Source organism: Piliocolobus tephrosceles, chromosome 19, assembly GCF_002776525.5.
Source record: "Piliocolobus tephrosceles isolate RC106 chromosome 19, ASM277652v3, whole genome shotgun sequence".
NCBI classification, from domain to species: domain Eukaryota; kingdom Metazoa; phylum Chordata; class Mammalia; order Primates; family Cercopithecidae; genus Piliocolobus; species Piliocolobus tephrosceles.
The window spans coordinates 1880008-1900665 of NC_045452.1; the positions used below are offsets into that span (position 1 = coordinate 1880008).

General features: G+C 50.6%; 2 protein-coding genes across 3 annotated transcripts in view; both read right to left on the reverse strand.

Annotated features, from left to right (window-relative positions):
- Positions 1 to 20658, reverse strand: part of MICAL3 (microtubule associated monooxygenase, calponin and LIM domain containing 3) — a 1031057-nt gene that overhangs the window by 843613 nt on the left and 166786 nt on the right. The window lies entirely within an intron of this gene.
- The window catches only part of BID (BH3 interacting domain death agonist), a 21030-nt gene continuing 1232 nt past the window's right edge, over positions 861 to 20658 (reverse strand). The window contains exons 2-5 of one of the 2 annotated variants that reach the window (XM_026447130.1): positions 14579 to 14789; positions 9410 to 9549; positions 8073 to 8300; positions 861 to 5670 (exon numbers count right to left, since the gene is read on the reverse strand). In XM_026447130.1, coding sequence (XP_026302915.1) covers positions 5659 to 5670; positions 8073 to 8300; positions 9410 to 9549; positions 14579 to 14789 — 591 coding nt within the window. In that variant the 3' untranslated portion in view covers positions 861 to 5658. The remainder of the gene's footprint in view (positions 5671 to 8072; positions 8301 to 9409; positions 9550 to 14578; positions 14790 to 20658) is intronic. The other variant, XM_026447131.1, reaches the window with a different exon arrangement.

Genomic DNA, 20658 nt, shown 5'->3' on the forward strand with positions numbered 1-20658 from the left:
ACTCAGCCACAGTGATTTGGTCAGTTGTATTTTGCTAGGTAATGGAGCTAGTGTTTTCCATTGGCTTTCTCTAGATAACTCTTGGTCAGCTCCTGAGTTAACAGGATGTGGCAGCATCCCCGTTCTTCCTTCACTTCCTTACCTCATGAGGACTGTGCTCCTGCTTTTTGCTCATACTTTAAAAAACGATTTCTCAAGCTCCCCTTCCTTTTTGGGGGAGGAGCTGATAGTAGGCCATTCCTGCCTCCAACTTACATACCCTCTAAGTAAAGGTAAAGGAAAGGTTCAGAATAAATCCAACTTGTTTATAGAAAAGTTCTTGTTAGTCCTTAGACCTCATGTCAACTGCTCTGTTGAAGGTAATGGTTTATTGGGGGGGGGGGGGGAGAATGCCAATTTATCCTCTCTGTATTAAAGTGATAATTCTGGGCCCACAGAAATCAGTCAGTACCTACAGTGTGCCTTAAGGGGACTCTCATTTCCTTCTAGAGAACATTCTAGATCAAGAAATACAACTGTTGACCTTCTGGGTGACCCATTTCCCCCTCGAGGCATTCTTGAGACCCCTTCTCACCTGCATTTCTGTCCCAGGGGTACCAGATGCAGCCACTACCTACCTAGGCTTGTCCTGGGGGAGTGAGCCGTGAACCTGGAGACATGGCTTTGACTCACAGCTACTATTAATTTCCTCAGGCTTTGAGCTGATTCCCTCAATAATATGAAAGTAATGCCTGCTCCTTTCCTTTCTCCTGAAAGGTATGAGATGTGGACAGTTCAGTGTTTGAATTATTTTAAGAGATGTTTTATAGAAATAAAATGTAGCTAAGAAGTTGTTTCCCTTTCTCTTAATTTCTTACATCTTTCCACACAAACTTATCTTTCCAAGAATTTGAGGTGATATCCATCAAGACGGCCTTGTAGGCTATCAGATTGCTAACAGACACGACTTAGAGCTTCTGCCCAAATTCCCACACAAGCATTATCTCATTTAACATCTCAGCGACACACTGCATACTAGAATGTTTCCTCTTCTCTGGTCCACCAAGACCTGCCCTTAGTGATAATTTCCTGATTATGACATCCATTTGAGTTTAGAGTGTATAATTTTTCCTAAAAAAACCTCATGTCGATAATTATAATTTTAGCAAATAGTAGTTGAGCATTTACAACATGCCAGAGATGGTTCTAGTGCTCTCACATACCTTATTTCACCTTCACAGTTCTAATCGCTGTTTGTATTCCTTTTATTCCCATATTACAGAATGAGGAACTTAATCAGAGTTCACTCTGTCACCCAGGCTGGACTGCAGTGGCGCGATCTCGGCTCACTGCAAGCTCCGCCTCCCGGGTTCACGCCATTCTCCTGCCTCAGCCTCCCGAGTAGCTGGGACTACAGGCGCCCGCCACCACACCTGGCTAATTTTTTTGTATTTTTAGTAGAGACGGGGTTTCACCGTGTTAGCCAGGATGGTCTCGATCTCCTGACCTCGTGATCCACCCACCTTGGCCTCCCAAAGTGGTGGGATTACAGGCGTGAGCCACCGCGCCTGGCCCAGAGTTTGTTAGTTTTTCTAAAGTCCTCAAGCATAGGAGAGGCAAGGCAATGATTTTGCCAGTTTTTATCATTTTCCTGGCCCTGCAAAGCAGTATTGGCAGGTCCCCTGCAAACAGTTGCGCCAGTTGTTTACTGCATAAGGACTGACGGGACAAATTCCGATGTGCAGCCTGTGCTCTGCTCGCCATGCTGTGGGCCTTGGAAGAAGGGAAGTCTTAATTTGTACAAAGTCACCATATAGGCTCACTTAAATATTAAGCATGTTCTACTACAAAAAACAAGAGTGAGGGTTACATCCAGGACTGGTCTCAGCTTCCAATTATGTAGCTGTTTTCCGTGTAGACATTGAGTGAGATGCTTTGTAGTTACAGAATTCACAGGCATTGCTGATGAGCTTTCATTAGCTTTCTTGATTAAATATTTTTGCTTATAAACAAGGTTAGGCAATCTGTCCCAGCAATTATCACAAAGTGCTAAGTGAAGGGGGTGAAGAGAGCAGATGCATTTCTTGCTCTCTTTCTGTTTGTTCGAGTGTGTCCCTTCTCCCCTGCGTATGCCATCATAAGCGTAGGGCTGTGGAGTGAAGTGGGGGAATACCTGGAAGCACTGCTGGGCCTCTGGACAGACACTCCAACAGGTTGGGGACTTAGGAGGGTTGACCAGGTATGGCCGCAAGTATGTCAGCTCCTGGAAGACCCTCCTGTTGTGAAAACCTAGGACATTCTACAGCACATCATGGTAGTTATCACCTTGGCTGGAGAACACCAGTTCTGTGGTACAGAACAGGGACGTTCAGTGACCTCATCTATAAAGAGAGCTCCATGGAGAGTTGGAAAGTGCATGCCACTAAAATACTAGCACATCCCATCTTCCCTTTCTTTTCGCAAGGCTGTTTCACTTCAGCCTGGCATCCTCACACACTAACACCATCAGGTCTTCCACATTTGATGTCTACGCCACAGAAGCCCACACCAGACTGCTGCGTCCCTGCGAGCGCACAGTGAAATTGTTCTCGGGGGTATTTGCAAGGCTTTGTCATCAGTTAAAAAGTAGCAGCTGCCTCCAGGTGAGTCTCTGCCGCTCTCACCTCTCCTCAGGGGAAACTATAGTGATCCTGCTCACTGTGGGGAGTGTTCTTTGCACCACCAGAAGAAACTAGTTAATGAATGTACTATTTAGAAGAAAAGCTTTGACATTTTAAGACTACCAGTTGTTCCCTTTCCCCAGGAAAAGAAGGTCAAAGTACAGTCTTCCCTGTTGCAGAGCTTGGAATAACTCTGTCCCTGATGCTTTCCAGCAAGAGAACTGTATTATGGAGAGGGGTCCTTGGCCAGCATCAAAGGAAAACATTTTTCTCCTAGACCTGCATTTTTCCCATTACAGTCTTCCATTTCTTCCTCCAGATTAAAAGTGCCTCTTCCTACCTAACTCATTCCTTAATTAAGGTCAGTTGAGTGTTGGCTCAAATGCTGTCATGTCAAAAATACCAGAATTGATTGGTGATTTGGATAATTAGGTTAACATGGGCATTTTACTGAAGCAGCATGTTTCCTTTCTCTGTGTGAGTTCCATGGGCCCTCTGTGCAGCTGCTTTGCTTTGCTGAACTGACCATTGTGGCTCATTCTGGCTCCTCTGCCCTCCTGTCTTCTACCTTTTGGTCAATCTCCTCTTCATCAGGGAAAGGAACAAACTTCAAATCTGTGAGTTATTCTGTCAGAAGCAATGTGCTAGAGAGAACACATGGGATTTGAAGATAATCAATGGACTCATCTTTCTATCCGCATGGTAACTCTATGCCCTTGACTTAGGCAGTATCATTTCATATGATCAATTGTCTTTGTAAGTCCATAGGTAATTGGTTTGACTCCAGGTTCTGAAAACAAGATCGTAACATTCAGAGGACTCTCTATATTCCAATTCTCAGTCAGCACAACTAATAAAGTTGTTGGACAATAAAACCAGGCACTAGCGCTGTGACCCTTTAAGGAAGTCTTGAGTATCTCAGCAGTTAATGCTGGGTCCCAAGAGGAGAGTTCCGGAATGCCTTGACCTTCTGAATGCACCAAATGTCCCACGTGACTTTCAGATACACCAAGCATCTTTTCAAGGAGAAAGCTTTTGATGTTTAACAAAGGAATTTCCATCACTTCATTCGAATATTTTTAAAACAGAAAAGAAAACACATTCTCTGAATTAAAATCACCTTTCAGTCATTTCCACAAGGGTTGTGTTACAGGGCAAAATCCACCAACTGCCAGGATATGCCTGAGTCACCATGGCTGGGAAGTGCTGAAGACTGGAGCAGCTGTGTTTGAGACAATGCAATCTGTTTCTAATGTTGGCTTTGCTTTACAACCAAGACGGTATCTCAGACTTGGTCTGGAAGAATTTACACTAAGGCCTGTTATAAGCTGTAATAAAATGGCGGCCTACTGTATGAACTCAAGTGAAACAGAATAAGGGGAAGATGCTGTGGGAGAGGCAGTGAGCGATGATAGTCCAGTCATTTGCTGCTCTAGAGCCCTTTTCCATTAGTTCCGGGTGATGCTGGTATGGCCCCTTTGGGAAGAAAATGCCTCCCCCAGTGAGAATCTGATTATAATGGCTGATGTATGGACGGTGTGTAGGTGTTGCGTGGTTCAACCTTTTTTCCATTGTGGTCAGGAAACTTTTTAAAAAGTCCACTCCAAAACAGGAAAAGTCATAGTTTTAGGAAGATTTATTTCCAAACCATGGCCTTCACGCTGCACGGCAGCGTTTCTTTTTAGTATTTGCAACCTTTTGCCCACTTCAATTGAGCCAGCCCTAGCGTGGTATGTATTCCATGCTGAACAATATAGAGTTTGTTTTTCTTTTCTGATGATTTTAAACTCTTACGGAACAGGAAAGTGGTAAGAAGAAATCATGAGTCCGTCAGTGCCCTTACTCATACGCGTCTCCAGTAGCCTCCTGTTCACAGCAATGTGTGTGATACAGACCCAGCATCCACCGTCGAGCTTTTAAACTGATTCCTAGGACACAGCTTCCCATTGAACAGCAGACCAGTGTTGCACTGTTTCTAAAGCTAAGCTCTTCCTTGTTTATTTTGGTGCTACCTAAGTGACTTGGTATTGACTGTCCCTAGGAGAGGGAACTACTTTGCTGAATTTTTAAAAAGTCCAACTGCTCTTTCATCTTTTATGCTTAGAAACCTCTTCTCTCCAGATGCACTTCTGAGGCATGGATGAGCCGAGCGTACGGCTAGAAATTGGAAGTCTACAGCTTCTGTAAACTTCCCGGGCTACTCCCGGGGCATCGCAGTAGCTTCTGGCACCCGTGGCTTAATGTCTTTAGCAAAGCCTTGATGTCATGGAAGGAGAAAAGGTGCATGCTGTTTGTTACCTGATTTTGTAAACAGTGGCTGACCTGGGCCCTTAAACCACCTTCACACCTTTTAGAACCACAAGTGGTTCTTTTTGAGTCAAACAAAGGGAGATGAAATTGAGAAAGTCAAGCGCCTACGTACTGCGGCCAGACGGTCCCACTGTTCGAGTGCAGCACTTCAGTTCCGAATCTCTGGGCCATTTGGTTTTTAAACAGGAAGATTGTTGGTTCCTTAGTATTAAGATAGTCCCTATTTTGAGTGGAATTTTTCATTTGTAAGGGGTATGTTCCTTTCCTCTCCAATTCCTGCTTTCCTCGAACAGGCTACCATCCCCTATGGTTGTACTTTAATCAACAGTAATTCTTTTTACCAAAAAAATTGTATTTTGTTTCTACTTCCTTGAAACCTGCTTTTCAATTTAATTTTCAAGTGAGAACCTGCACGGCGGAAACAAAGGCACCGTGTGTAGATTTACGAATGTGCAGATTCATGTGTGGATGATATGAAGGCCATTCAAATACGTGTAAATTGATATTTTCATTCAAGTGTATTAATGTGGATCTTTTAGAATGTGTTATAAGCTTAAAACATTGTCTTTAAAACAGAAATCACAGCTATCTTCCAGCCCGTCTTCTCTAGGAACGCTGTTGTTATGCCAGGGTTGTGTCTACACTGGAAGCAGCTACATGGCTGTGACCATATCGAGCTTTAGCCAGTCACACTTTTGGAACTGTCGGTTCAGTCCATCCCCTAGAGCAAGAAAGGAGAAAAAGCCAGAATCAGCTAGGCTCATTCACAAACTAGGTTCCAGAGCTCTGTGCCACAACGGAGCAAAGCTGGGGTTTATGCAAAAACATGTTCTCCAGAGCCCTAAAGTCCTATCCGTGCATCCTTTCTGCTACATGGGGGCAACTGCAAAAACAGGCTGTTCAGGCGGTGAGGTGGCTATTCACATCTCCGAGGTATTGACCGTCAGGAGGCCCCTGCTGGGTTAGAGGAATCACGATTCTGCCTCAGCCGTCAGTCTCTGGTAAGCCGTCCATACAGACAGCCGCACACGTCTTGCCCACTCATTTCCCCTTTACATGGGTGTTGGTAAAAGCTGTCCAGGAATGGCCTCAGGCTTACCTCCTTCCAACAATTCAGCTGGGTTTAATGCCTGATTTAAGATTTATATTCATTCTCCTTTTTTTTTTTTTTTTTTTTGAGATGGAGTCTCGTTCTGTTGCCCAGGCTGGAGCACAGTGGCCAGATCTCAGCTCACTACAAGTTCCGCCTCCCGGGTTTACGCCATTCTCCTGCCTCAGCCTCCCGAGTAGCTGGGACTACAAGTGCCCGCCACCTCACCCGGCTAATTTTTTGTATTTTTTAGTAGAGACGGGGTTTCACAGTGTTAGCCAGGATGGTCTCAATCTCCTGACCTGTGATCCACCCATCTCAGCCTCCCAAAGTGCTGAGATTACAGGCTTGAGCCACCGCGCCCGGCCTCATTCTCCTGTTTTTAAAATGCCTGTATAACTGAAGACCACAGCATATAAGGAATGTTTTCTTATGAGTTCTCAGTAGAGGATTAGATGCTATTTTACTTAAAAACCAAAGCCTGAAGTAATGCTTCTGACATGTCATAAAATCCCAAACATTCGCTAATTTTTTAAATTTACAAATAAGACACATCCTCTTAATATCCATTTGGGTCTATGAAACAGAAGCACCAGATTTTGCTACATGGGGGCAACTGCAAAAACTGGCCCTTCTTGGGCAGCATTGTGAACACTCTATGTTTGTTTTTAGAAACAGGGTCTTGTTTTGTTCAGGCCGGAGTGCAGTGGCACAATGAGCTCACTGTAGCCTTGAACTCCTGGCCTCAAGCAAAGAGATCCTCTGCCTCAGCCTCCTGACGAGCTGCCTCAGCCTCCATGATGGCGTGAACTACAGGTGCATGCCACCATGCTCAGCTAATTTTTTTTTTTTTGAGACAGTCTCACTTTGTCACCCAGGCTGGAGTGCACTGGCGTGATCTTGGCTCCCTGTAACCTCTGCCGCCAGGATTCAAGTGATTCTTCTGCCTCAAGTCTCCCGAGTAGCTGGGATTACAGGCACCTGCCACCGCACCCAGCTGATTTTTTTTGTATTTTTAGTAGAGACGGGGTTTCACCATCTTGGCCAGGCTGGTCTTGAACTTCTGACTTCGTGATCCACCCACCTTGGCCTCCCAAAGTGCTGGGATTACAGGCATGAGCCACCACACCCGGCCCTCAGCTAATTATTTTTATAAATTTTTTAGAAACAGGGTCTTGCCATGTTGCTCAGTTTTGTCTCAAACTCCTGACCTCAAGCAATCCTCTTCTGCTTCCCAAATCGCTGGGATTACAGGCTTGAGCCACCATGCCCGGCCTTTACACTGTGACTTCTAATACCTGGTTATGGGACAGATGTGCTCTGGAAAAGATTTTAGACAGCTCCCCCCCTTTTTTGACTACTTGTTTTGGTTCCCATTTCACCTTTGTTTGGAGACAGAGTCTTGCTCTGTCATCCAGGCTAAAGTGCAGTGGTGCGATCTCGGTTCACTACAACCTCTGCCTCCAGGGTTCAAGCAGTTCTGCCTCAGCCTCCTGAGTAGCTGTAGCTGGGACTACAGGTGTGCACCACCATGCCCGGCTAATTTTTGTATTTTAGTAGAGATGGGCTTTCATCATGTTGGCCAGGCTGGTCTGGAACTCCTGACCTCAGGTGATCTGCCCATCTCGGCCTCCCAGACTGCTGGGATCACAGGCGTGAGCCACCACGGCCGGCCACATTACACTTATTTTTATGACAAAGCAAGCAGTCTGAAAAGCTCATCGTGGGCCCTCCGGCCCTTTCCTTCCACTCTGCACCTGCTTATGCTGCGAGGACCCCACCAGGAGTGCGACATGAGCCTTTGCCGCCCCTCTTGAGTGGAGCACGTCTCCAATAGTAAGCTGGTAAAGCTCGGAAGGACTCTGGGTGCTCTTCACCACCTTCCACACATAGCTTTCTTGCTCACAACAGCAAAACCTAACCCGAGCAGGACAGCCTGTAACCCTTGTGCTGGCATCAGAGGCAGCGGCCCCGCTGGGCTTCTCAACCTTCCAGAGAAAAGGGCATGGGCAGCAGGCAGGGAAGGGGCTGACCTCATGGGTTCTTACGTTTCTGGCCAAGCTCCTCACGTAGGCGCGTAGGTTCTGGTTAATAAAATTCACCGTTGTTTGAAAGACATCACGGAGCAAGGACGGCGTGTGACTGGCCACCTTCTTGGCCAGCAGCAGGGCCAGCACCAGCATGGCTTTCTCCTTCTCCATGTGTGTAGGGTAGGCCTGCAGCAGCTGCTCCAGGGCAGTGGCCAGGTGCCTGTTCCGGTCCTGCACAGAGGGGCACACACAACCTGGTTCACTAATACTCTTCCCTCTCAAAGGAAACACAGGCCCCAGGATGAAGCAGCACTTCAAAGAGAAGTACTGATTAAGTATCCAGGGCTGCTGGGCTGAAAGAATGAGAAGCAGTTGAGTTCTGAAAGGCAATGGAAAGGGAAGATTGCAGTCACTCCCTGCAGGGGGCTCGTTAAGCACACGCATGTGTGGAGAGCCCATGCGCTCACTGTTAGATGGTGACGGGATACAAGAAGCCTTCGTCGTCCCTGCGCCCAAGGCACTTCAAGTCCAGAACTAGTGACCACCTGCAACACCTTAGGCCCAGGCCCATTTGATTGGTGCAGACCTAGCTGAATGGAGGGGAGGAAGGGGACTGCATGGGGGGTACTGGACACAGACCATGAGGCTGGCAAGGACCGTCAGGCCCGTTGGCACACATGCAGAGTTACATGGGGGTGTGCCGGCCACTCCTGCTTTCTAGGCAGCTGCTGGGGACGTCACAGGCTGGCCCTGCTGAACAGAAGCATGACTGGATTTCTAGGAGGTGAGGACGCCTGCGTTTTCAGCTAGTAGAGCCGAAAAAGTGGAACTTTCTCTCCTCTCAGCTCCCATCGCTACAGGCCTGTATTTGGCAGTTGGAGGATGTAGTTCTCCTTCCCACTAAGTGTTTTGGGGACACAGTGCCCTGGACCAATCTTGTATCCCCCACAGTGCCAAGCAAATGGTAGAGCTCAGAAAGCTGTGTGGGTTCCAACCAAGGAGCCCCGCAGACCAGCAGGTGGCACCCCAGGGCTTACGGCTCTCACTGGCACCACTATTAAACTCCCTACAACCCAAGAAAGCGCCCGTGACTTCTGTCAGCCAAACCTGCTTCCTTCATCTTTTAGAGGCTTTTACCCCTAAACTGTTTACTCTGGTTTAAGGTTCAGGTTTCCTCGATGTTAACCAGCTGAATTCTTCTGAAAGGCAACGAACCATGCCCTGTGTCCAGTTACTTCGTCAGAGTTCTGGAACGGACAGTCACGAGCTGAGTGGCCTCACGCCACAGCGGGCTGCCTGGCTCACTTCCCTGTCCACATGGTCCTCAGGCCCTCACTCACCTCCTCCGACCGGCTGGTGTTCCTGAGCTGCAGGGCCAGGCCGTTCACCAGGCCCGGAGGGATGCTGCGGTCCAGGCTGTCCCCGACCTGGGCGAGGTGCCTGGCAATGTTCCGGATGACGTCTTCCTGACTTTCAGAATCTGCGTGTTCAGGCAGGGGCGGCAGAGACAGAGCAGACTCAGAAAATGGCCCTGATACCCTCTCCCACACCACCCTGCCCCAGGAAAGGACAGGTCTGCGATGGGACGAGGCCAGCCCCTCACCCCACAGTGTAGCGCCAGCCCCCACGGGACACGGGCTCCACTCCGCCAGGGCCATGGCAGGCGGGCTGGGTACCAGCGCTGAGCTGGGTTCTGGGCAGTGCCGGAGCTTAGGGCCTCGGCTGAGGCCTAGGTTCCCACACACAGGCACCATGTCCTCACGGGCAGGGTCAGTGAAGCTGGGGTGTCACGACCACGCCTGAGATACAAGCCTGGCAGCAGCCTCATGGCTCACACCACACAACCCAGCAGGGTTGGCCTTGGCCTGGGCAGCCGTTGGGGAAGGGGCCCTGTGGGCAGACAGCATCCCGGACCCACCTTCGCCCTCTCCAGCCTGAGAGCCCCTATTTCTCGCCGAGAGCCCCCATTCCTCGCTGAGAGCCCCCATTCCTCGCCGAGAGCCCCCATTCCTCGCAGTCCCGTCTCAGGAAAAGCCCAGTTGTCACTGGCACCAGCAAGGCCCTGGAGAATCTCTCCTGCCTTTCTAACCGGAGATCTCCTCCTTGCCGCTCAGTCCTGCTTCTCTGGAGCGCAGCCTCCATGCTGCCCCCGCCCGAGTACCACCGTCACTGCTCCATGTCGGCCAAGCTCAACTACCACGCCCCCTGCCGCCTCCGTTTCTTCCTCAACACTTGCCGTGTTATTGTCTGACACCCCTGCTAGAGGCTAAGCTCCCTAAGGGCTGTGGTTTTTTTTTTTTTTTTTGGAAGGGGGTCCCCCGTCACCCCGGCTGGAGTGCAGTGGCCGGATCTCAGCTCACTGCAAGCTCCACCTCCCGGGTTTACGCCATTCTCCTGCCTCAGCCTCCGGAGTAGCTGGGACTACAGGCGCCCGCCGCCACGCCTGGCTAGTTTTCTGTATTTTTTAGTAGAGACAGGGTTTCACTGTGTTAGCCAGGATGGTCCCGATCTCCTGACCTCGTAATCCGCCCGTCTTGGCCTCCCAAAGTGCTGGGATTACAGGCTTGAGCCACCGCGCCCGGCCTTTTCTGTATTTTTTAGTAGAGACGGGGTTTCACCGTGTTAGCCAGGATGGTCTCGATCTGCTGACCTTGTGATCCGCCCGTCTCGGCCTCCCAAAGTGCTGGGATTACAGGCTTGAGCCACCGCGCCCCGGCCAGGGCTGTGATTTTTTAATCTGTTTTGTCCACTGACAAATACCCAGCACTTAAAATAATGCAAGGCACTCAGCAGGTGCTCAATAAACAATTGTAGGGACCAGGTGTGGTAGTGCAGACCTGTAATCCCAGCGCTTTGGGAGGCGGAGGACAGAAGATTGCTTAAGGCCAGGAGTTAGAGGCTGCAGTGAGCCATGACTGCACCAGCAACAAAGCAAGGCCCTGCCTCTACAAAAAACTTCTTTTTTTTTTTTTTTTTTTGAGACGTGGTCTCACTCTGTCACCCAGGCTGGAGTACAGTGGCATGATCTCAGCTCACTGCAACCTCCACCTCCGGGTTCAAGCAAGTCTCATGCTTTAGCCTCCTGAGTAGCTGGGATTACAGGCGCCCACCACCACACCCGGCTAATTTTTGTATTTTAAGTAGAGATGGGGTTTCACCATGTTGGTCAGGCTGGTCTCGAACTCCTGACCTCGTGATCCACCCACCTTGGCCTCCCAAAGTGCTGGGATTACAGGCATGAGCCACTGTGCTCTGCCTCTACAAAAAACTTTCAAAGGGAGCCAGGTATACTGCACGTACCTCTAATCCCAGCTACATAGGAGGCTGAGGTGGGAGGACTCCTTGAGGCCAGGAGTTCAGGCTGCAGTGAGCTGTGATCACACCACTGCCCTCCAGCCTGGGTAATGGAGCACGACCCTGTTTCTTTTCTTTTTTTTTTTTTTTGAGACGGAGTCTCGCTCTGTCGCCCAGGCTGGAGTGCAGTGGCGTGATCTCGGCTCACTGCAAGCTCCGCCTCCCGGGTTCACGCCATTCTCCTGCCTCAGCCTCCCGAGTAGCTGGGACTACAGGCGCCCGCCACCTCACCCGGCTAGTTTTTTGTATTTTTCAGTAGAGATGGGGTTTCACCATGTTAGCCAGGATGTTCTCGATCTCCTGACTCATGATCCGCCCGTCTCGGCCTCCCCAAGTGCTGGGATTACAGGCTTGAGCCACCGTGCCCGGCCTGACCCTATTTCTTAAAAAATGTTTTAATTGCATGAATGAATGAATGGGCCTGTACCTAGCTCCCAGTAAGTGTTCAATAGATGCCAGCTATTGTTATTTGTCCCATTAAATCTTCTACTTTTTTTTGTGCTTGCAACTTCCCTCTGGCTTTTTTGGTTTTGGCTGCTGCTCCCGCCCTCAGTCAGCTGTCAAATCTCACCTTATGTTGCAAACACAAGTGTTTTGCCTACCCTCTGCCACTGTTAGCTCTCATCTGATGACGACAGTCCCACTCCCCGCCGTCCAGTCTACTCTGCCACCTTCACAGCACAGACCTCAGAGCAGGGCAGGGTTGGGGGAAGTGCGGTGCCAAGGAGTGGGCACGTCTTAGAAGCTGTGCTCTGGGGGTTTCACGGCCTCCCTGGAGTCTGTCCGTGGAACATACAGTATGGTTACCACATCACTTCTCTTCCAAACCTCTCAAGGGCTCACCTCTGCTTAAGTGACAAGTCATGACCCAGCTCAAAATACGTCTCTCTTCACTTCCACGCTTCCTAGGCAAACTCAACTATTCACTGTAGCTTTTTTCTTTTCTTTTTTTTCTTTTTTTTTGTTTTTGAGACAGAGTCTCACTCTGTCACCCAAGCTGGAATGCAGTGGTATGATCTCAGCTCACTGCAACCTCCGCCTCCTGGGTTCAAACAATTCTCTACCTCAGCCTCCCAAGTAGCTGGGATTACAGGCGCCCGCCACCATGCCTGGCTAATTTTTGTATTTTTTTTAGTAGAGACAGGGTTTCACCATCTTGGCCAGGGTGTTCTTGAACTCCTGACCTTGCTCCACCTGCCTTGGCCTCCCAAAGTGCTGGGATTACAGGCGTGAGCCACTGCGCCCAGCCTCACTGTAGCGTTTATAGCTGCTGGGCTTTTGCTTAAAAGAGGGCCATTCCCTCTTCCCAGTTTCCAAGGAACCAAATGTACCAGCCTCCAAGGCCCAGCTCAACTGGAGCTGCAGCCCCAGAGTGTTCCTGATTCCCTGCAGAGCAGAGCACCCAGCTCCTCCAGCACCTCATCGCTCCCCCAGCACCGAATCTGTGCCTCGCTCGTCCCCGAAGCCTAGCCACCTTGCTTCAGTTACGGACACGTCCTCTCTCCCTCTGACCACCAGCCCAGTAGCAACAGGAATCTTTCCTGATCCGTCTGTGTCCAGCCAAGTGAGCAGACTCACCAAAGAAACCCTGGCAGCCAGAGTCTCTACCTTGCCCCTCTTCCCAGGCTTGCCACGGACTAGATTCACATACCACTTTCCTACCAGAGCACCGGTCAGGCTAAGTGAACTACCGTGATCACTTTTGCCGGTGCCACTTGAGTCAAGCCCGGTTTGTCAGTCTAGAGGCAAAGGCCGGCGTGGAGAAGAGCGAGAGAAAAACACCAGGGCAGACTGGGGCTGCAGTTGCCCCCACAGCAGTGCTGACAGCAGAGCTGTGCCCATCCGCTCCTGCCCTTCCTGGACCTTCCCAAGGAGATCCGGGGTTTCTCCTCAGTTCAGAGCCAGCCAGAAGATGTGCTGGCTGGATTAGAAGGCAGAGACGTTCTCAAACACCTCCCACCCCAACCCCAGGCTAGTGGTGAACTCCAGCCACCTTCTCAAGCACTGATCTAAGACAGGTGGGAGGCAGAAGGCTGGGTCAGCTGTTGGTCTCCCCCACAGCCACCAGAGGGCAGCGCAACCCTTGAGCTCGGAAGGCCTGGGCCAGGGTGGGAGTCTACCTGGGTCAGAATCCTCTGGGCAGTCTCCCCCCCAAAACAGCCTGATGCAGGCAGCTGGAGTAGGGCCCAAGGCCTGCATTTGGAAAGGTTCCTCGTGTAATTCCAACGTGCACACTACTGAAAGCCAGCGTCCTAGGGCTGGATCTGGAAGTGGGTGAGCCTCCACACGCCCCCAGCCTCCGCTTGGGGCAGCCCGTCTGCAGAAGCAGCCCCTTGGCAAAGGCGAGTGGAGCTGGAGGCTGGAGGAGAGCGCAGGGATTAGCAACAGGAAAGGCGAACAGTCTGGAAACCATGGTGGCCTGCAAGCTGTGCCCTATAGTGTGAGGGCGGCTGAGCCCCAGCTTCCTCACCTGGAAATGAGGTTCCAAATGCTTCTGTGTTCTTGTATAGGTAATCACGGGGCATAATGTATACGAAAGGAAAAGTGTCAGGTATAGACAGGGGCAAAAGTCGCTGTGAAACCAGTGGGCCTCCATCAATGGGACAGTCAGTCAGGCCTGCTTGGGGAGACAGGGGCCGCGCCGGTAGTGTCACCTGGGGGCTTTGCCCAGACCCAGCAATGCCCAGACCAACCAATCAGAATCTCTGGAGGCAAGACGCAGGCACCAGCATTTAAAGCTCCATGTCCATGAGACGATATAAGGCCAAGTGAGAGAACCCCTTGGATTATATAATCCAGACAAGTGGTTTGCAATCTTTGTATCAGAACCACATTTGGGAAACTGGATAAAAACACCATTCTATGTAGGTCCAGACAAGGGACTCAAGACCAGTACATGGGATTCTGGTTCATCAGAAAAGAAGAATTTTCTAACAGAGTCACCCAAAAATGGTAGGCAGTGAGTTCAGCAGCACTGGAGGGAATCAAGTAGAGACCAATCAGTCAAGTGGTTAAGTGATACCAACCTACGTGGTAGCTGAAACTGCAGAGGCGGAGGCTGAGCCCGGGGGTCCCTTCCAGCCCTGAGGCTCCCTGAAAGTAACTGGCGACAGAAAAGCCCAGCTTTGGGGAAGGAGGTGGGGCCGGCCGCCTACCTGCCTCTATTCTTCCCATGCGGGAGTGGCTGCTGCGGTTGCCATCCGTCTGAAGCTCCTCGTAGCCCTCCCACTGGGGAGCTGGCACTGGCAGCTCGCGGCCCAGCGCGTCCAGCTCTCTGCGGAAGCTGTTGTCAGAGCAGCTTTGGAGGAAGCCGAACACCAGTAGGTTTGTGATGCACTCATCCCTGAGGCCGGAACCATTGCTGACCTGAGGGGAAAGGGGAGTCAGGAAGGCGGGACCTCAGCCAGGCCAGAGGCCCCTCCTGCAAAGAGCTCCAGGTGCAGCAGGCCCAAAAGAGCCTCGTAGGCCTTAGAGAGCTGAGGGACCCTGTGGGCTGGAGTGCCCTGCAGGAGGTCTCACCAGGCAGAGGCAAGGTCTGCAGCCCTGGCTTTAAGCAGCACCGCCCTTAGATGGCAGGGAGCGAGCCCCGACTCTGCAGAAAGGGATTCCTCTGCAGAGGAAACACGTGGCTGGGGAGCTTCCACTGGGTGAGAAGGCCACAGGCTGTTCTGGGGAGGCGAGTGAGTGACACGCGGGCATCATCCATCATCCTGTGCTTGCATGCTTTATTCAGGTTCCCCCGCAAGCTTCAGCAATCTGAGCCCACCTTTCCTGGCTGTGCTTCCAACAGGTGGAGCCTCTTTCTTTCCCCTCATCTCCTTCATGGGCTCAGGAGGGTATTGGGCAGATGGAAGATTTTCAGTAACTACTGTGGAGTCGTGACCACAGCTGGGCACCTGCCTTTGGCCAAGCTTGGTTTACTTTGGGTGGATGTGTCCTTAATCCAAACCCCACAGGGAGTGGTGGGGCTGGCTCCTGTTCTACCCGGAGGGGCTGGGCTCTTGGCCGACAACTCTCCAGCTCCCTGGGCAGCACTGGCAGCTGCAGCTTGGCCAGCATCTGTGCCACGGGAAATGGCAGGGACTGTTCTTGGGGTACTGAGTGTGTTTGGGGCTGTATTCTTGCAAACAAAGGTGAACCCTTGTAGCATCTGCAGCTGGGTGTGCCCAGAGCAGAGAAAGACGAAAGGTGGAAGAGAGAACAAAACAAAAAGAAGGGCGGGGACGCTGAGATCTGCCCAGGTTGACACAAAAAGACCTCCTGGGCTGCCAGAGAAGGGCGGGAGGGAAGATGGAAGTGCAGGCAGAGATTTATTTCTATCCTCTAAGTCCATAATATTTTTCATTAGAAAAACCAAAAACTTTTAGAGGACAGTTCTTACAGGGCAAATTGTTTTTTTGTTTTTGTTTTTGTTTTGAGCTGGAGTCTCGCTCTGTCACCCAGGCTGGAGTGCAGTGGTGTGATCTCGGCTCACTACAACCTCCACCTCCCAGGTTCAAATGATTCTCCTGCCTCAGCTTCCTGAGTAGCTGGGATTACAGGCGTGCACCACCACACCCAGCTAATTTTTGTATTTTTAGTAGAGACGACGTTTCATCATGTTGGTCAGGCTTGTCTTGAACTCCTGACCTCGTGATCTGCTCCCCCTTGCCCTCTCAAAGTGCTGGGATTACAGGCGTGAGCTACAGTGCCCGTCAGCAAATTGTTTTAATGCTTTGCTAAGTGACGCCTGTAATCCCAGCACTCTAGGAGGCAGAGGCAGGAGGATCGCTTGAGCCCAGGAATTTGAGACCAGCGTGGCAGCAAGACCCCCATCTCTATAAAAAATAAAAATTAGCCAAGGTGGCATGCACCTGTAGTCCCAGCTACTCATGAGACTGAGGTGGGAGGGTCACTTGAGCCCAGAAGTTTGAGGCTGCAATGAGCCATGATCACACCACTGCACTCCAACCTGGGTGACAAAGTGAGACCCTGTCTCAAAAAAGAAAAAAAAAATGCTTAAAATAAGGAGCTGCGTATTGCTGCAGCCATAAAAAAGAATAAAATCATGTCCTTTGCAGCAACATGGATGGAGCTAGAGGCCATTACCCTGAGTGAACGAACTCAGAAATAGAAAATCAAATACTGACTGTTGTCACTTATGAGTGGGAGCTAAACAATGGGTGCCCATGGACACGAAGATGGAGTGAGCAGGCACTGGGCGCTTTACGGCGGGGGTGCGGGCAGCATGGACACAGTCCCTCTCCAGGTGATACCGGAAGCCCGATCCCCACCAGTGCACGATATTCCCATGTAGCAAACATGTACATGTACCCCTGAATCTAAAATAAAAATAAAATCAGGTGTTTGTGTATTGCTATTCAGCCTTTACTTCTCCAAAGTTGTTTCTGAAAACAGGAAAAATTGTATTCAAAATTCCACTGCATCAATTCCTAACAGTTCCTGTATGCAGCAGCCGCATGGCATGAGACAGCTCACAAAATGTGCTTCATTCCTGCCTCAAGCGACAGTTCTGGTGAGGAGAGAAGAGAGGACACAGGCAGTCCTGTGGGCTAAGCTGTGTCACCCAAAAAGAAGTGTGCAAGTCCTAACCCCAAGTACCTGCCAATGTGACCTTATTTGAAAATGAGGTTTCTGCAGATGCAATCAAGTTAAGATGAGGTCGTACTGGATTAGGGTGGGTCCTAAATCCAATGACTGGTGTCTTTGTAAGAGAAAGGAGAGGGAGATTTAAGCAGAGACACACAGAGAGAACGCCATGTGAAGACAGAGGCAGCCACAGGAGCGGGGAGTATGCCCCAGAAGGAAGCAGCCGGGCAACACGGGATTCCAGCCTTCGGGCCGCTAGAACCGGGAGGGAATCGGCGTCTGTTGTTGAAAGCCACTCTCCTGCTTGGCATTGCCTGCAGCAGCCCCGGGAAGCTAACACAGGCAGCCGCTGCCCAAGGACCTCTTTTTGACCTGCGCTTGGTAAACAGGCATCCAGAATCTGGACACGGAGCGGCGTTGGCACCATGGCAGGTCAGGCTATCAAATTCAAGTTCCCACAGAAAATAAAGACTTGAGGGGGCAGGGAGGGAGAGGAAAGAATGGCCCCTGCCAGACCAGAAATGGTCCAGATGCTGCCAGTGACCATGAAGTCAAGCACTGGGCCCAGTGGGTGGAGAGCTGTGTGGACAGGCTCCGGCCTGGACCAGTGCTTCAGGGACAGGCTGGGCTGGCCCCACAGGACAGGAGTGGGCTTGGAAGATGGATGTCATTTAATTCCAAGAATAGAGCTTGTGCTGTGCCAATATGGAACCATGCCCTTTTTTGATCTTCCAGATCCACTTTTTTTTCGGAGAAAAAGTCTCACTCTGTTGCCCAGGCTGGAGTGCAATGGTGCGATCTCAGCTCACTGCAACCTGCGCCTCCCAGGTTCAATGGATTCTCCTGCCTCAGCCTCCCAAGTAGCTGGGGTTACAGGCACATGCCACCACACCTGGCTAATTTTTATATTTTTAGTAAAGATGGGGTTTCACCATGTTGGCCAGGCTGCTCTGGAACTCCTGACCTCAGGTGATCTGCCACCTTGGCCTCCCAAAGTGCTGGGATTACTGGCGTGAGCCACCATGCCCGGCCTCTAGATTCACTTTTGATAAAAGAATTGATAGTTGTTTATCTTTTAGATCACAGGAAAAAAATATGTTAAGATAAATTATTCAGACAGGAAATCCTGCAAGGCATGTTACAAAAGGGATCTAATGGAGGCAGAAATAATAAGATCAGCTCCAGTGCAAAGAAAAGGATGGTACTGGCCGGGTGCGGTAGCTCACGCCTGTAATCCCAGCACTTTGGGAGGCCGAGGCAAGCAGATCATGAGGTCAAGAGGTTGAGACCATCCTGGGCAACATGGTGAAACCCCATCTCTACTAAAAATTCAAAAATTAGCTGGGCGTGGTGACATGTGCCTGTAGTATCAGCTACTTGAGAGGCTGAGGTAGGAGAACTGCTTGAACCCGGGAGGCGGAGTTTGCAGCGAACCGAGATCGCACCACTGCACTCCAGCCTGGTAACAGAGCAAGACTCTGTTTTAGAAAAGAAAAAAAAAAAAAAAAGAAAGAAAAAGATGGTACCTATCCTACCCAATGCAGTTTCATAAATTGGAAAAATCCTGTTCCCCAAACCTGGCAAAAAAATAGCACCAAACAAAAATAAAACCAATCTCATTGTCTTTGTTTTATCAAATATCAAAACAATCAAAGAGGCAGCAGTTGGAAGATACTGACAAGCAAAATAATGCAAAGTTCTCCACACTTTTTAAAGGAAAATTAGGAACACTGATTTTGTTGTTGTTTAGGCAGGATCTCCCTGTGCTGCCCAGGCTGGAGTGCAGTGGTGCGATCTTGTCTCACTACAGCCTGAGACTCCTGAGCTCAAGTGATTTTCCTGCCTCAGGCTCCCAAGCAGCTGGGACTACAGGCATGCACCACCATGCCTGGCTAATTTTTGTAGTTTTTGTAGGTATGGCGGTCTCACCATGTTGGCCAGGTTGGTCTCAAACTCCGGAGCTCAAGCAATCCACCCACTCTGCCTCCCAAAGTGCTGGTATTATAGGTGTGAGCTACCGCACTCAGTAAATTTTGTTATGTGCATTTTACCGTATTTTATTTTATTTTATTTTTACTAGGGGAAGAAAAAGAAATATCTACACAGAACTGGCCGGGCGCGGTGGTTCATGCGTGTAATCCCAGCACTCTGGGAGGCCAAGGCGGGCGGACCACGAGGTCAGGAGATCAAGCCCATCCTAGCTAACATGGTGAAACCCCGTCTCTACTAATATAAAAAATTAGCCCGGCGTGGTGGCGGGCGCCTGTAGTCCCAGCTACTCGGGAGGCTGAGGCAGGAGAATGGTGTGAACCCGGGAGGCGGAGCTTGCAGTGAGCCAATATCACGCCACTGCACTTCAGCCTGGGCGATAGACCGAGACTCCATCTCAAAACAAACAAACAAAACAAACCAGAAAAAAAGAAATATCTAAACAGAATTAAAGTTCTGATGGGAAAAAAGGCTGAACCCTATAATTTGAAAGAATCTTTCGGAGTGTTTCGCTGTGACCCCAGCTCTGTGGCCCCGGGCGGGCTGCCTCACTGCTGCCCCAGCTTTCTCCCTCCGAAGGCAGGAAAGGGGCGCGCTGCGCGTGGCGACGTCCAGCCCCGTTACTGACGGTCCAGCCCCTCACTGACGGGCCGAGGGAGGGGCGGCGGGAGGACAGGCGCCTCCTCCGGCGAGTCAGGGCGCCGCACTGTGACGGCGGCGTTCTGCCTGCCGAGGCCTCCAGAGCACGAAGCCGGAACAGCAGCGGCAGGTGGGAAGGGACGGTGGCACCCACAGAGTGGTCTTTTGGACACTGACAAGAAGCCTGGATCAGGACCGGGGGAGCTCCTGCAATCTCCTCTGTTCACGTAACTAACATCAAACTCGAGCCACTGCCTCAGCCCTCCAGCCACCACGCTGAAATCCACACCATCCCCACCTCTGGAAAGGACACTCAGTAGGGGCAGCTTGAGAACCTCCTGGGTGCTGGGTGCTCTCCACGCTCAGAAACCGCGACACAGGCCGCCAGTCACTAAGCGCCAAGGCATTAGGCTTCGCAGATGCCTTCTCAGAGGCTGCCAGGACAGCGCGAGGCCCCGGTGCCGGGCGCCCTGCAGAGGCTGCAGAACTCGGCAGGAGGGATGGGAGGAGGCTCTGATGCAGTGGGTGGAGACAGGCTCCTGACCCGTGTGCTGTGATTTTCTCTCCCCAGACCAGTTAAAGGGAAGGAGAGACAAGGAATCCTTCAGGGAGCATCCTACTGAAGGCCTGGCAATGACCGCAGGGGCTCCCGGCTCCCCTCCCAGAACTCCACCGCTTTTATCTTTATAGAGACAGGGTCTTACTATGTTGCCCAGGTTTCTCAATCAAACTCCTGGCCTCAAGCAATCCTCCCGCTTCTGCCTCCCAAGTCACTGGGATTATGTGCCACCTCCCCCAGCTATGAAGGGAAATTTAAATCCAGTGGGTTAAACATGTTTTGAAACACCTTACAGTTTACAGCACTTTTATTTGACCTTTATTGATTTATTTGCTCCTGATAGCAATGGCATGGGTTAGACAAGATAAGTACTGTTGTCTTGCTTTTACAGTTGAGAGAATTGTATGAAGTGCTTATCTAATGCCCACTTTTTTTTTTTTTTTTTTTTTTTTTTTTTTG